The sequence below is a fragment of the Cibotium barometz genome, chromosome 32, assembly GCF_041138505.1.
Source record: "Cibotium barometz isolate CiBa-2024 chromosome 32, ASM4113850v1, whole genome shotgun sequence".
NCBI classification, from domain to species: Eukaryota; Viridiplantae; Streptophyta; class Polypodiopsida; order Cyatheales; family Cibotiaceae; genus Cibotium; species Cibotium barometz.
Genome location: NC_141077.1, coordinates 4716544 through 4733508, shown reverse-complemented (window position 1 = coordinate 4733508; position 16965 = coordinate 4716544). Strand labels below are relative to the sequence as shown.

At 43.2% G+C, this 16965-nt stretch overlaps 1 protein-coding gene across 1 annotated transcript in view; it reads left to right on the top strand.

The window, feature by feature from the left end:
* The window catches only part of LOC147619751 (protein disulfide isomerase-like 1-4), a 50997-nt gene that overhangs the window by 17116 nt on the left and 16916 nt on the right, over nucleotides 1-16965 (top strand). Inside the window, exons 2-5 of the mRNA XM_086825581.1 lie at nucleotides 11032-11161; nucleotides 11251-11416; nucleotides 11506-11624; nucleotides 11865-11945. Coding sequence (XP_086681707.1) covers nucleotides 11032-11161; nucleotides 11251-11416; nucleotides 11506-11624; nucleotides 11865-11945 — 496 coding nt within the window. The remainder of the gene's footprint in view (nucleotides 1-11031; nucleotides 11162-11250; nucleotides 11417-11505; nucleotides 11625-11864; nucleotides 11946-16965) is intronic.

Here is a 16965-nt window from a genome sequence, read left to right as displayed (position 1 = left end):
TGTATACAAGATGAACCGTGTCCACAAGTCTGAGTGGACAAACTGATGGACCGATTGCTAAATGGAAGGACAAAGCGACCAAACGTTGGGCAGAACTCTACATAAGCTGCAGGTGACTGTGAAGCTATCTTCGAAGAGGATACACTGGAATACTCCTGAAGAGACTGAGCTTCTTTGCCTTGGGCTGAAAGCACAAGAGTGGCTGTAGGTATGCAAAGGCTGGAGCCTATGCACACATTCTTGCCTGACTTTGCTTGATAATCTTTGATTTTATCTGATGATTTTTGGGACTGAACATGGCTTGCCTTTTTATACAATCCCAAGGGACTGGTCGGCTGCCTGTATATGCTGTCAGCCTGCTAAAAAGCCCATGACTGGTATTTTAATGGCATTTAATGCCTTTGTTTGTTGGTGGGGGGCTGCTGGCCGGCTGTCACATAAACTCGCCGCCAACAACAGTCTGGCACTGGCCAACTGTTGTCCAAGCCCCATTTGTCCTGGCCGACTCCACTCCCATGCCATATAGGTTGCCGACTAGGCTTATAGGGTAGCTAAGGGTGTTAGCTACCCTTCCAAGGCTTGCCCATGGTTAGGGGCTGCCTCCTCCTACATGAAGTACAATTAAATGCTTTAAATGCATACTACCTGTACAGTGGGTGCAGGACCTGAAGTGGAAATTGGTCCCTTGAGAGTCCCGGTCCGGGACGAGTTATCCAGGGTTCCACTCTAAGTGTCCAAGGTTAGGTGTACAAGTCCCGTACATGGTCTTGCTTAAGTGTGCATTGTCCTGCACATGAAGCGGTGCCAATCCGTACGGTGAGTCTCCTTCTGGAATGATGTCAGGTGTTCTTGTGGAATGATGTTAGGTGTTTTGAGTGTTTAGGCATCTGGGTAGATGCATGTATGAGAAGGGGGGAGCCTTTTGTGCTACTCCAGAAAGGGATTGGTATCCCTTGAATTTGCATGGGGTAGGCCTTTTAAGCCACCCTAAGGGGCCAAGAGGCCCAAGAAGAGGCTAGCATGTTGTTGGCCAGCCCTAGGGTGGCCTGGACAGCAAGGCGGCCAGCTCGGAGGATGGACTTAGATGACCAAGCTATATGGATGTACACATGTCTCACGTTGTGAGGGTGACTGTCACATGGTGACAAGATGGCTCGTCATCATGAGTGCAACATTGTACAATATTAGTACCCTTTAGGATGATAATTGTCGTATGCCGTGACCCCATTGTAATCCTCAGTCCAGGATATGTCCGGCACGAGCTACGTAGGTCATTCTTCAGCCATAGTGAGTGAGTGAGTCAGTCAAGTCCCTTAACCCACTAGGAAGATTCATTCATGCATGTAGAGTCCCTAGAAATCTTAGGGTTTGCATTAGAAAGCACTCTGCATATTGCATATCATTCAGCCATTGCATATAGACCATTGCAAAAGCCTTGAACTAGCATGTAGTATTTTTAGGATATTTATTAGCATTTATATGGCATTTTTCCCATAATTTCCAGCATTTAATACCATTTATCATCATGGACAAGTCGTGTAGCAAATTAGCTACAACCAACCAACCCTATCATCATATAAATAGGCTTGCTTTTGCACCCTTCATTCAATCATATCATAATTCAGCAATCAAGCATCAAGCGTTGGAGCCTTCAGCCTAAGCAACGATTGAACATTCAGCATCTAGAGCACTTCAGCCCTCAACGTTTCCAGCCAGCGTTTCATCCTTCAGCAACTAGGAGCATCAACGCATGTGCATTCAGCCTTCATTGACAAAACGCATCAGTACACAACATTCAGCCCATCAGGAGACCTTGCGTTTTCTGCATAGGAGCAGTTTTCAGCATACATATCATCATCGTTTTGCTACTTCACTTTGGTGAAGGTAACTTGCATTCATTCATTCATTTTCAGCATTCATACATAGCTTAGAACAGTCCCAAACAGCCTATACCTCAGCCTCAGATTTGCAGCCTTCCCTCATTCCATTCGAAAGAGTGCATAGGCTTGAGATTGGTCATCATTGGTGCTTCTACAGCCGTGTACAGTTCAGCCCGACTCTTGGTCCTCCGAGATCTTGCGTTTGGCTTATCGTCAGTCCAAAGTCAGTCTCTTCAAAGTAATAAAGCAAATACTATTCCGGTAATGGGATAGGGGGCTCCTCAGTGGGTAATTCGGGACCCCATACAATGTACGATTTATCTCTCTCTCTCTCTCTCTCTCTCTCTCTCTCTCTAAACCTCTTAAAGCTTGAAGTCATAAAAGTGGATTGCTAAACTTGCGAAACTCAGGATACAGAAGGCGGTGTGAGACTTGTGTGACAGGATCCTTAATTACGAATATTTCCGCTGCATGTTATAGTGACTATTGGTCAACTTAGAGTTTCCTCTCACACTCTGGAGATTGAGGCAAGGAGAGCAGCACGGACCCCTAGAGAGGACAAAGTATGCAGATTATGCCACAGAGAGGTAGAGTCAGAGAAACATTACATATGGAGATGCCCTGTATATTAAGAGATCAGAGGGAGATACCATTGCTTGTTCATAGAGGGTTTTGGCCCACTTAGTTGGGTGATGGAGTATCTTGATCAGAGATGCCCAGGGCTTTTTCTCCTTGAGCTACACCGAGGCTTCTACAGGTGCAAAGCCAAAGATCCCAACCAGGGGTATTAGCTACCCCTTGCAAGGCTGCCCATTTATTGGGGCTGCCTTGGGGTTGTGACCTTTAGTCCCCAACTACATGAATGCAACTAATATGCCTATAACGCATACTCCTATGGCTGCCATTTGCATGCACCTATATGGTGAACACTACTTGAATTCTCCAAAGTGGGTTAAGAGGACTGGCCTGACACTGACCTGACAGACCTCTATGGCTGGGAGATTGATCTACGTAGCTTGTGCCTGACATGTCCCGGACTGGGGCTCACAAAGGGGTCACAACATACGACAAAATATCTTAAAAGGTACTACTTTTGTACACGATTCTTGCATTGTTGATGAGCGAGTTTGTCATCGTGTACCACAGTGCATGGGTGCATGTGACATTTCCTCTTGCTTCACGGCAGGCTCATGGCTTCGAGATAGTCTACCAATAATTGCGGATACTCGAGAAAGAATTATTCATCTAGCCAAACGGCTTCATGGGTCCCTCGGTCTTTGAACTTTGCATAAAATTGGCGAAGACGTCATCCTGAACCGTGCTTCTAACGATGTAAAAGGATTTGCTCAAACCTCTGCTTCATCAACAATTTTTGGCTGTTGCTTTTCTGGAACATTCTGCAATGACGGTACAATATAAGGCCGTAACCAAGAGACGTGGAAGACGACGTGTATCGTCCAACTATCTGGCAATTTGAGTTGCATGGCGACTTTGCTTATCTTCTTGATGATGGGAAAAGGACCAAAACTTCTGAATGACAACTTTGGATAGCGCTTGCCCACTTGCTTGAGTCTTTGCTTCATGATCCTTAAATATACCCATTTTGATTGACTCAATGATGGCTGAAAAAGTTTATGTCATCTTGTTGGCTTCTAAGGAAGGAGAGATCATTCGCATGAGAAGGGATGAAAATCTTCGACCAAAGGCTGCCTTGTACGTAGTTCTGTCAACACTGGATGAGTGTGTGTCATTGAGAATCGCCTGTACCAACGGGAGATGAAGCTTCCACTTCGACTGTGCTGATCATGGCAGTGCGCTTTAAGCACATCGAAAGCCAATTGATTGAAAATCTCGGTTTGCTCATCGGTATGGGGATGGAATGCTTGGACAATTGCAATTTGGTACCAAAGTTGTTGAACAGAGCTCGCTAGAAGTGAGATGTAAACTTCAGATCATTCCAATGTGAAGTAACGGTCTGTGGCAAACCACAAATTGGATACCAATGTCAGAGAAAGAGCCGGGCTATATCTTCTGGTGTGGTCGTTTGTTTGCATGGTATAAGCATACAAAATTTACTGAATGTGTCAACTATCATCGTACACGGAGTATTCCGAGATCCTGTAGATGCGAGAAGAGGTCCAATAAAATCCATTGAAATGTCGTGAAACGGACCCTCAAGAACGGGCAATGGTTGAAGCAACCCTGCCTGTTTGGTATGAGGTACTTTCACTTTTTGACGTATGGAACATGCGGAAACATAGTTGTATACATCCCTGCGTATCTTCAGCCAATAAAACGATCTTTCTAACTTCTCCAAAGAATTGTTGATCCCGTGATGACCACAAACAAGTGAATCATGGTCATCATGGAGGAGTGCCGGTCTCTTCTCCCTTATAACACAGAGTCGACCCTTGTAAATGAGCCAATCATACTGAATGGTATAATGACCCGGTTTTGAATAAAGGGTCATACTGTAAGGAGTTCCAAATTCTTGACAATTTGCATACTGTGTCTTCATATTGTCTAAACCTTTTTCCTGTATCTCCAACATAGTGGACTCTTGTACTGTCTGAGTACTACCTTTGCGACTCAAAGCGTCTGCTACAAGGTTATGCTTTTCGGTACACACTCAATCATTCCGCCAAATTGTTGGAAACAACTGACTCCACCAGTGCTGTCTATCCCTCCATCGGGCACTTGGAATAGTATGTAACCACTTCAAGGCTTGGTGGTCTGTCTTCATAGTAAATTCCCATCCATAAAGAAAAGTTTTCTACTGTTTCAAGGCTGTGATAACCCCTAGCAACTCTTTGTTGTATACATAACAATTTATTTTTGCATCATTTAACTTTCTACTGTAATACGCCACGGTCTTCCTTCTTGTTGCAAAACTGCTCCTATGGCGAGATTACTAGCATCGGTGATCACCTCAAGGGATCATCCCATGATGTGAGTTTAAGGACTGGTGCTTCGGAAGCCACCTTTTGCAGAGCAAAGAATGCCTCTAAAGCCTTACCTATGACTAAAAACCTTCCGTCTTCTAGTCTTCACTCTGTTGAGCAAATTTGTCAATGGTGTTGCAAGGTTAGAAAACGGATCCATATGTGAGTTATACTCTTGGCACAAGCCCATGAAGGATCGTATCTCTTGGGCTGTGTTTGGAACGTCCCAATCGAGGATTGCCTTTATCTTCTCAAGGTCAAGGCGAATTCCGTCGGATCCGATGACGTAGCCTAGGTACTGGACTTCTTGAACTCCAAATATGCTCTTCTTTGCATTAATGTAGAGTTTGTTGTCGCACAAAATTTGCAAGACCTTCTGCACATTCTTCTCGTGCTGTTTTACAGTGGCAGAAAAAATAAGAATGTCATCCAGAAAAATGAATAGACATATATTGATGAGTACAGTGAAGACTTTAGACATCATCTTGTTGACTGTCGCCGGTGCATTGGTCAAACCAAAAGGCATGATCATGAACTCGTAATGACCTCGTTCTGTTCGAAAGGCTGTTTTGGGGATGTCGGCTTCAAAAATTCTGACTTGATGGTAGGCACTTTTGAGGTCGATCTTGGTGAAGTGCTTAGCACCGTTGAGTCTTTCAAGGATGTTCTCTATCCTTGGCATGGGGAACTTATTCTTGATTGTCAACTTGTTCAAGGCTCGATGATCCACACAGAGACGTGCGGTCTTATCTTTCTTTTGCACAAAAAGAATCGGTGCAGCAGATGGAGAGGATGAAGGCATACATGAATCTGAACGATGTAGTAGAGACGACACCAGATGGGGTCCCAAATTACCACCACTGCAGCACCCCATACCCCCCCCTCTTGCAAGGAAGAGTATTTGCTTTATTTCTTCTTCTGGAGAACTGAATACAAGTTGAAACTCTGCCCACAAGACTGAGCGGACAAACTGACTGACTGACCGCCAAACGTAAGGACAAGTGACCAAACGCTGGGTAGAACTGTGCATAAGCTGTAGGCGACTGTGAAGCTATCTTCGAAGAGGATACACCAGCCCGATACTGAGGGTTGGTGTGTGCTGAGATCTCTTGAAGAGGCTGAGCTTTTTTTGCCTTGGGCTGAAAGCACAAGAGTGGCTGTAAGTGTGCAAAGGCTGGAGCCTATGCGCACATGCTTGACTGAATTTGCTTGATAACTTTGATTTGATTTGATGATTTTGGGATTGATGATGGCATTGCCTTTTTATATGGGTTTAGGGGTTGGTCGGCTGCCAATAGGTATTGTCGGCGTGCTAAGAAATGCCACGACTTGTTTATTTTAGCATTAGCTTGTGCCTTGTGGCTGGTCTAACATTTGGCCGATTGCTGCAACCTCTGGCTGATAGCAGTCTGCCATTGGCCGATTGCTTGCCAGGTCCATAAGCGGCTGACTAGTGACTAAAAGGTGGCTGGGCTGGCCTTCAGGGCTGGCCCCAGCTACATGACTGCAATTAATATGCCTATAATGCATACTACTCCTATGACTGACATCTGCATGCACCTATATGATGAACACTGGCTTATTCTCCAAAGTGGGTTAAGAGGACTGACGTGACAGACCTCTATGGTTGGGAGAATGATCTGCGTAGCTCGTGCTTGACATGTCCTGGACTGGGGCTCACAAAGGGGTCATAGCATACGACAAAATATCCTAAAAGGTACTACTTCTGTACATGATTCTTGCACTGTTGATGAGCCAGTTTGCCACTATGTACCATAGTGCCCACTGTGTACCATAGTGCATGGGTGCACGTGATAGTTCCATTGGGTTTGGTACCTCATGTACTTGCTTGGAACACGTCTATTTTGGTATAGTCTCATGAATGGGGATTGTAACATGTGGAAGCTCGATGGAAGAATCGGTAACGTCAATGCTTAGAATTGATGGCAGGTATAGTCTCATGAATGGGGATTGTAACGTGTGGAAGCTCGATGGAAGAATCGGTAACGTCAATGCTTGGAATTCAGCAATTGTTTGTGACGAAGATGACGCACAACATAGAAGAAGATGTGCAGAAATAGAGAGAGAGAGAGAGAGAGAGAGAGGATACTGTATCGGGTCCTGAATACCCTTTGTAGGGCCCCCACCACGAATGGTGTATTTGCTTACTCTGCTCCCACCGACTTTGGGACCTCCTTAAGAGCTTCCATTAGTCAACACTTCTTACTAGAGGAAACTATCTCGTGATGCACTTCCGGTCTTGGAAGCTCCCTCCGTGTGGAGCTTTAACCTCTAGTAAATTCTCCACTTTCGTGCCTTTGCCTATGGTCTTTGTGGTTGAAGTATGTCCTTACTAAATGGCTTCCAAGCATGCTTGACTTTCTTTAAGTTCTTGACACCATTGAGCTTGTCGTTCTTCGTATTCTCGACGCCTTCGAGCTTCACATTCTTCTTTAAATCTCGCCATAATTTCTTCCCATTCTGGAAGATAGCAAGCTTTCTTCATTTCTTTGCTAGTACATCTCATCGATCTCTCACATTGCCCGTTCGTAGGGTGGCTCCTCGGCCATGAAGAGAACACTGATTTTGCCTACTAGACATAGACTTGGCACATGTGGACTCTTCTACATGCAAAATGCAAAACCCTAATGTTGATGCAACTAAAATAGAGCTGAAAACGCTGATGTAGGGGCTGATTTGAGGGAAAACACGGAAACCCTGAAACCCTAAAAACGCAAACCCCAACTTCAGAAACCTTAATTCAGCATGCAAAAACTCTACTTAGGATGAACCTAGATGCTCCGATACCAATGTAACATGCTAACTATGCAGAAGTGTGATTGATGATGATTAACACTAAGCAAGAAAGATTAACCACTAATCACATGTGCAATGATGAGTAGAGAAGGAGAAGAGAGAGACTCTTACCTAACCTACTCCTAATGTATATTATTGAATGAGTGAGTAATTACAATGATTGCAGATCACAAATCTGACTCTTGAATGCTATGCATAAACCAAATGCTTATTGCCCTCCTCTGTGCGTTAGTGGAATGCTGATGTGGAGGTGTACTTGGCTCCACATGTCGTGGCTACATGCCCTCGGTCTTGGCTCTCCAACCTTTGTCTCCGAATGCCTACAAATGAACCATGACTTGCCTTTTAATAGGGATCTTGATAGCAAGTTGTATTCAGGTCAGTTTTGTCTTTTTGACCTACATAATAATATCCAAAATGTCATATTTAGCCTCCAAACTATACTTAAAAGGTGTCATAATATTGGTCCATGTCTTGGGCAGCTCCGGGCACCAATTAGGCTCCCAAAATTGCTCCAAATTGCCCATAAATGGCCTCTAACTTTTATTGGAATTTATGGCCCCTCTACATGGCTTTAGTAGTGGACCTTAGTAGATTATTTCTCTAAGGTTTAGTAGCATGGCTTTAGTAGTGGACCTTAGTAGATTATTTCTCTAAGGGTTAGTAGCTCCTTTTTGGATGGTCCTATTTTCAGCTTTTTATATGCCTTGTGGAGAATCTCTACATCTTGCACTCTACTCTAGGCTTTGGGTGCTCACTTCTAGCCAAGTGATAAGCATCTTGATTAGGATTAGATCCTAATCTCCTCCTTAATTCTTTTGTACTTTAGCCTATTTAAAGGCTCCTCATCTAATGAAGAAGACACTAAGCTTTTGCCCTATTCACATTGTCATTATACTCATGTGATTTGTCTTTAGCTAATCTTGCCATGCTTAAGCATAGTCTAGCTTCCTTATTCTTAATCCTTGCTCTAATCATGTGCTCAATCCATCCTTGAGCTCCCATGTTTTCTAACATGGTATCAGAGCCATGTAAGTCACCCTCAAGTTGTGTTTAGTCCCTAATCTCATTTGCGAATCATCCCTCACTAATTAAGTCACTTTTACCTCTTCTCACCATTGCCCATCTGCACCCACAGCTGAACTTTGTCTTGCTGTGCACAAACTACTTCACCAATGATCAAGCCCTCTTAGGGGCTTCAAGCTAACCCCTAGGCGACCCTCTACGTGAAGACTCGAAGCAAAACGCAGCTCACAGCAAGCGGAATCGCCATCGCTATCTTGAAGGGAAAAATATGGTTTTTTACAAAAATTGAGCCAACCTCTACAAATTGACCTAATTCCCCTTAGCCCCGGGGGTTTTTGGGCATGGCGAACACGCCTGTAGCATCAGATTTGGCTGAAAACGACTGCTTGTAGCTCATTCAACACTGTCACAACTACAGAAGGCACTTTGGTCAAAACAAAGATTAAGTAATGATTTCTTTGCTTAATCAAGTGTTTAGGGTGATGATTATCATGTGGACACATTGCTATTGAAGCATGTTGAAGCCTTTTTTAAAATGTTTAGTGAAAGACATCCATTCTTTCACTCCAAGGTTATCCCTTCTTCTGCACTGCAAACAGTTTTTTACCTCTGTTAATCAAGTGATTAATGCTAATCTTTGAGGTGATTTTGGACCATTGAGGGTTCAAACCTACCATTGAGGACTTGCTACAGCTTGCCAAAGGTTCATATCAAGAAAGCCCCTTGATTTGCCCTTCCGACGGTGCTCTACAAATGAGGATATTTTTTGCTCAAAAACCAGAAAATTACATTCACTATAATACCTTGATTAGTGCTAATCATCCGAGGTTTTTAGGGCCATTAAGGGTTCATATCTCACATTTGAGTGTTGCTAAACCTCTGTAAAGCATCAAATCAGATTTTTCCCTTGATTTGAGTGGTCAATTTGTTAATCCAAAATCGGGTATAAATCTGTATCAGCATTGTTTGGGACAATGGGATTTCTATATTCATCTCGAAATCCTTCATTGATGGCATGCACACCATGCAGATTGAGCTTCATCAAGAAAAGAAAAGATGTCAGCATCATCACAAGAAGGAAGACAAGGACTACAATCCAAGTAGAGAAAAAGCTCTTCATGGATGTAAAGACACAAAGAAGACCAAGAACTACACCAACAAAGAAGGATAAAGCACACTTGGTTGAGGAAAAAGAAGTTTTGGCAAAGGAAGAAGAAGCAAATTTTGCTTCTATTGATTCTGATTGGTCTTTTTGAAGTCTTTTTTGATGTATGTTACCTCTGAGCACCACATGATGTAGCTCATGTAACTTTCTTAGTAGTAGTAGTGGGACTTTTGGATGGTTACCTCTGAGCACCACATGATGTAGCTCATGTAACTTTTTTAGTAGTAGTAGTGGGACTTTTGTAGGTTACCTCTGAGCACCACATGATGTAGCTCATGTAACGTTTTAGACATTTGCCTCCTGGGAGGGCAAATCTTCTTGGATAGTCCCATAGTTAGTGTTTGGAACATGGGAGGGTATTTTGGTATTCCTTCACACTTCTTGGCCATGTTGAGGTCCAGGGAGGGTATTGGAATTTATGGCCCCTCTACATGGCTTTAGTAGTGGACCTTAGTAGATTATTTCTCTAAGGTTTAGTAGCATGGCTTTAGTAGTGGACCTTAGTAGATTATTTCTCTAAGGGTTAGTAGCTCCTTTTTGGATGGTCCTATTTTCAGCTTTTTATATGCCTTGTGGAGAATCTCTACATCTTGCACTCTACTCTAGGCTTTGGGTGCTCACTTCTAGGCAAGTGATAAGCATCTTGATTAGGATTAGATTCTAATCTCCTCCTTAATCCTTTTGTACTTCAGCCTATTTAAAGGCTCCTCATCTAATGAAGAAGACACTAAGCTTTTGCCCTATTCACATTGTCATTATACTCATATGATTTGTCTTTAGCTAATCTTGCCATGCTTAAGCATAGTCTAGCTTCCTTATTCTTAATCCTTGCTCTAATCATGTGCTCAATCCATCCTTGAGCTCCCATGTTTTCTAACAACTTTGCCCTTTAGGCGGTTGCCATAATTTCATGTCTACATGGCAGCGTCAGAAGGTGTGAAATTGACACTTATACTCTAGCATGTCAATGCATCTGTTCTGGGCAAACTTATTATGTTTTGTTGATAGATTCATTGTCAGTCTTGTAAAGTGGTTGCCTTTATTTGTCTTTTTGAGCTTGCAGCTGTGTGCTTGATGCTTTTTATCTTGCTGATCTGTTCAGGGTTTTAGACGTGTGATTGTAGCCAGATACTTTACACACAGAAAAAGCGATTATTCAAGAAAGTTTGCAGAAGTTATTCAAACCTTATTTATGTGGCAGTGAAGCTATTGTTACGTGGGTCAAGAAGAAAGTGGGTCCTGCTGTTGCAGAGGTCACTACTACAAGCGATGCACAGATGGTCCTGGAAAGTGGCAATACGGTTGTAGTGGCTTTGTTTGATAAGCTAGAGGTATCCTTGCAGTAGCACATTGTGTGCTTAAAGTTTGTATGTTGTAAATGGGAGGACAGTTTATGTGACCTTTACAAATGCCGTTGCAGGGCACTGAAGTGGAAGAGTTTGCATCAGCTGCACGACAAGAAGATGATGTTATATTTTATCAGACGAAAAGTACAGAGGTTGCTGAAATTTTTCATATTAAGCAAGGCATTAATGCTCCCGCTTTGGTGTTGATCAAAAGTGCAACAGAGAAAGTTGTTCATTATGGTAATTTATTCTCTATTGAGGTTGCCATACAGGCATGAAAGAATGCTAGTGAATGGCTTCATGGTAACATGACAATCCACCTTTTGCAGATGGGAAGTTTGAGAGAGCTTTTCTCTCAGAGTTTATTCTTGCAAACAAACTCCCCCTTGTTTCTACTTTCAGTAGAGATACTGCCACAGCAATTTTTGAAAGCTCTATCAAGAAACAGGTTCCGAATTTTTATGAACTGTTGTTCTTTTGTGTGTGTGTGTGTGTGTGTGTGTGTGTGGAGAGAGAGAGAGAGAGAGAGAGAGTTTGTGTGCACATGTATGCATGTATTTTCTAATTATGATATTCATAATTCACAATAGTTGGCCATTTATGTGCACGTGTGTGCGTGTGTGTTCAAATTATGACATTTATAATTTACAATCGTTGGTTATTTGTAATTTTTTGTTTGCTTCCACAGCTTCTTCTCTTTGCATCACCTGAAGATGTGGGAAAAGTTCTACCGGCTTACGAAGAAGCCGCAAAGTCTTTCAAGGGAAAGGTAATTTGTTGATCTTGCATGATATACTTTGCATCATTATATAGGACCAGTTTTTACCGTCTCAAAGAGTATGATGCAAACTAGGACCTCTGAGAAGTGTAGAAGTCTTTCCTGAAGTGCCTTTTCAAGCTTAATTGAAACAATGCAGGTTCTTTCTCAGCTTAGGGTTTGGCTCAGTCAGAATAAGCTTGAGAAGAACTACTGGCTGCAACCCTGAAGCTGAAAACGCATGCCTGTGCACACTAGCTATGCCAAAATAGGGGTGCTCTAGGGTGGTACAACTGTTTCGGCCTGCGCGGCGTGCGCTTTTTGGGGGGGGGGGGGGCTGGGGTTGACTTTGAGTAGGAAACATGAGTTGGTGATTTTCAACCATTTCTTCTTCATAAACACACATCTTGAAGGTTTTGGCATTTCCACTTTGCTTTTTCATCCATTTCTTCTACAACACTTCACATTTCCTCTTAGCACCCCTCCAATTCCATTTCTATCAAGTAACTCGATTCTATGATTCTTTCTTCTTTGTATCACCTTCATACGATGAGGCTGTTTTTTATAAATGAACATCAGGATCTATAATTTAAAAAAAGCTACACCGCTTTTTTGGGAAAAGCATACAAAACCTTGTGGAGGTTAAAGAGGGTGTCCCTTTTGAGATACTTTGGTGCACATATGAGGGCAGATTTCAGCCTATAGTTTTCTCTTTCCATTGTCAGATTTTTGCGAGTCGGCAAGCTTTGAGCATATATACAGGCCAGATGGCACACGTTTTCTTGAGACAGTCCTATGTGTGGACAACCTCATTACGACGGACCTCATTACAACGGGGAACCATGAAGAGATCTAGTAGACACAGAAGATGATGAGTTCAGAGTTTGAAATGACAGACCTTGGGCTTATGCATTTCTGTTTAGGATTGAGGTATGGCAAGAGTTAGATGGAATCTCTCAGCAAAAGTATGCAGGAGAAATTCCATTTGAACACATGCTTGATATGTTTTGATCATGGTCTTGATGTGTGCATTATCTGATATTACTCATGATGAGAGTGCAAAGATACCTGATAGTTGTATGATTCTCGGATAGGGTGGTATTTGCCATCATCCTTAGTTTGATGGGCAAACAAAGAGGGTGAACCAGGTTTTGGAGGCTATACTTCGTGCATATGTCTTCATGTGACCATCTGATTGGGAGAGGTTCTTCCCGTTTGGTTGAGTTTGCCTAAGATCCTTGGTAACGACATGTCGTTAGGTATTCTAATTTATGCAGTTTCACGACAGGTTTCTATCAGTAGTGCTCAAGTTAGAGCATAGTTTTACGTTGGTAGGGATCGTTGGCCAAGGAAGTTTTCCGAGAGAATGCTTGTCTATTTGAGAGTAGTGCTCAAGTTAGAGCGTAGTTTTACGTTGGTAGGGAGCGTTGGCCAAGGAAGTTTTCTGAGAGAATGCTTGTCTATTCGAGAGTACCCAAAAGTTCTGAGGCGTTATGGGTAGGGATAGATCCCCTAGGTACGAGGACAAGGAATTACCCAATCTTGTATGGATAGGTAATTGATTAGCTTCGATAATTGTTTCCATGATTTCACGTTATCCAATTCCATGGGAATTGGAGGTCATTAGGTTTTTTATGGCCTTGAGTTGGTTTTGATTTTGTCTTTGTTCCATGGAGATACTCTTGTAAGAACGGTTGCTTAGGACTAAGCTTGTCATGTGCACACATGGACAGGCTGATTTTCAGTGCTAATCCTTGATTAGGCAACATACAAACATTAGATTTAGGGCAGTAGCAGTTGTGACAGGCACCAGAAGGCTTATCTGTGGACCAGGACCCAGTTGGCCGTTGGCAACATATATACTATTTTATGTGGAAGTGGCCAACCATCAGTTGGCCAGTTGAATAAGGCTTCCAAGAGCCTATAAAAGGCAAGACAGATTTATTTGTAATCATCTAACTCCTCATAGTGGGGGTAGGTCAAGCGTCAATGCTTAGGGTCTTTAGGTTGTCTTTTGGAAGGCCAAAGGCCGCAATTTTGTACAGTCTTACGGACATCTTTATGTACTATATAATTTACTGAAAATACAGTTCTCTCTCTCCCTTCTCTCTGTCTTTGTTGGTGATTTGCATCAAGGTTCCTATTCAATTGCTTTGGGCTGAAAGAAGGCACAAGGAGCTTCCATTCATCTCTCTCTATCTTGGAGTTGGATCATGTACAATAGTAGTAGTCAGTAGCCCTTTTGGGAAGGCCTATGTAACCTTTTTCCATGTACATAATACATTATACTGGAAAACCTGCCTCTCTCTCTCTCTCTCTCTCTCTCTCATGCGTTATGCTGTAATGTTCCTAGAGGGTGCTTGAGTACTATGATTAAGCAATGAAGGCTTCCGCTATGTAACATTGGTATCAGAGCATTAGGTTGGTGACCCAACTTAGCTACTTAAAGAAGTGAGCATCCGGTGGATGGTAATACTACAGTCAGGAAAAACCACCTAGGCCTCCACCATGTCGGGAGAGACATCTTATCAAGAAGAAAGCCAGCAGGAAGTTATGAGGTACAAAGCCCACACCCAAAGAAGCATAGAAGAGCTTCTCAAGATAATGAATTCATTGAAGATGTAGCTTACAACAAAAAAAGAGAAGCCCAAAGAAGGTCTCTTAGATTTGGCAAGAATGTTCTTCGTTTCGGAGGAACAAAGAAGAAAAGACAAAGAAAGATGTGAAGAAGCAAGAAGAAAAGACGAAGAAGAAAGAAAGAAAGAAGAAATGAGATGTGCGAAGGAACAAAGGGATAAGGAAGCCACACGCAAGTGTGAGGAAGACCAGTGCCGTCGGATTCTCTGCATTTTTACGATGGATAGGACCTCGATTTGTATGATTTCATGGGACACTGTTGATTGGGCCATAGAGGCTGAGGTTGTCATGGCTTATGAGGAGGAAGGTGGGGGGGCTAGCCCTTTAGGTCTCTCACTTTTGCATTTTGGCAGTTCCAGTCTTAGCCCCATCTACTGATCATTGGACTCCGGGCTTGTGTGAGAGGTGGGAGATTTGTAGCAGCATTGTAGCTTGGCACATCTGGAGAGCTCGATGTAGCAAAGCCATTGACACTCCGCTTGTGGAGTCCATCAAAAGCATTTGGCTCGACATCCTTCATACCCTCGATTAGTGGGGGAAGCTGTAGGGTGGCTTTGACTGCATGCGGAAGCAGCGGGAAACTTTCTTGAGGCTATGGTGGCCTGGCCCTTTTCTCACAAATAGAGGTGGTGATCCCACTTGGCACTACAGACCACCTGTGTGGTTATTCCCTCCCCCTCCCCTTGTATGAGATAGCCTTCTCCTCATAGAGTGGCTAGTTGGAAGAGAATTCATCTTTCTCCACTGTTTTTGATTCGTTGCTTTCTGCCCCATACATGGAGGCGAGTTTGTATCTAGCCCTTTGTGGTTGTATTTAGCCCTTTGAGGCTGTTTTTTTGTTATCTAATAGAAGGATCTTTTTATTGGGAAAAAAAAAATCACTAGTGCTGTCGTCGGGAAGAAGCCAACCGAGAGTACCAACAAAAGTTCAATTGGGAGGCTATGCAACTCTAGCATCAGGAGACGATGGCACAGATCCTGGCATCCCTCCTCAGGATCGATGGCAGAGATCTTGGCATCCCTCTCTAGGATGGCTCCAATTTGTCGTCCTCCACCGCCCCAACCACCACCGTTATCTGCACTTCACCAAACTTTAGTAAGTATGATGGTAAGTGTGATCATGCTGCTGTTACTTAGTTTATTCATCAGTTTGAAGCACATTTTCCATTACTATAATCACATATCCACAAGACAAAGTCCATGTGGTAGCTCCTCAACTCACTGGGGAAGCTGTTACTTGGTGGCAGCATTGGTCTCACCTTTACACAGACCCCTTACCAGGCCAATATCAGTTTGCTTGGGCTACTTTTGTGGCTTACCTCAAGAACCATTTTCTTCCACTGCAGTGTGTGTCCAGTCTTGAGGAAGAGTTTTACAAACTCACTCAGAGTGGTTTCCTTGTTTTGACCCATTCTACCATGGCCCAACAGTTGGGTATATTGGAAGACAAGACGTTGAAATAGTTCATTCGAGGTTTAGATACAAACATTAGGAACCTAGTCTGAAACTTTGAACCTCAGGCTTATGCACGGGCATTGACCCTAGTTCAGAATCAGGAACTGATCCTGAGTGGAGGTAAGCCCAAGCAGGCACAGTCTAGTCCTAAGCCCCAACAACAATCATCTACCCAACAGTCATCCACCCAAGGTAAGGGGGCTCAGAGCAGCAAGGACCAGAAGGACCAAAATAAATTTTTTTAGGGTCAATTGAGCAATAAGAAAGATTCCACGTCCAAGAAAACACGTGAGGAAAAATCTAAGGTGGAGGGCCGTTGTTTCTTCCGCTACACTATGGGACAGGAGAAGAAGGATTGCACTAAGTGGAAAGCCAAAAAGTCTGCCAAGACACCTACTTCCGTAGTAGCGGCCGTAGCATCCACAACCACACCTCCACCATTAGCCTCTAATGCCGTTCAGCTGTTGCCAGCTTTGAATCTGGTGCCACGAGTGGTATTTGATGATAAGCAGGAGGGTGAAATTGAGGGACAGAAGAAGGCTCTCATCTGTGCCTATGGCATTGCGAAGGGACATTAGTTGATTGTCCTTTTCGACATGGGTAGCTCCGACGATGCCATCTCTCTGCAGTTGGTAGAAAAAATGAGCTGCACCTTGGTTCCTTATCATTTAGATGTGGATGAGTTTACACATGATCTACGTACACATATCACTTAGAAAGGTCAACAGTTTGAGTTCTAGGCAACATTCCAGAGGGATTTCATTGTCTCCCCTCTTTTAGGGCGTCCTCACGATTCGATGGTTTAGACAGAATGCACCCATTCCTGATTGGAGGCAGGATACTTTCACTATTGTTGAAGGTTTTCTTGAGTCTATCATAATTCGTGGGGATAGGAGCATTCCTAGAATACCACTCATTTCCCACATTTAGGCCCAATGAG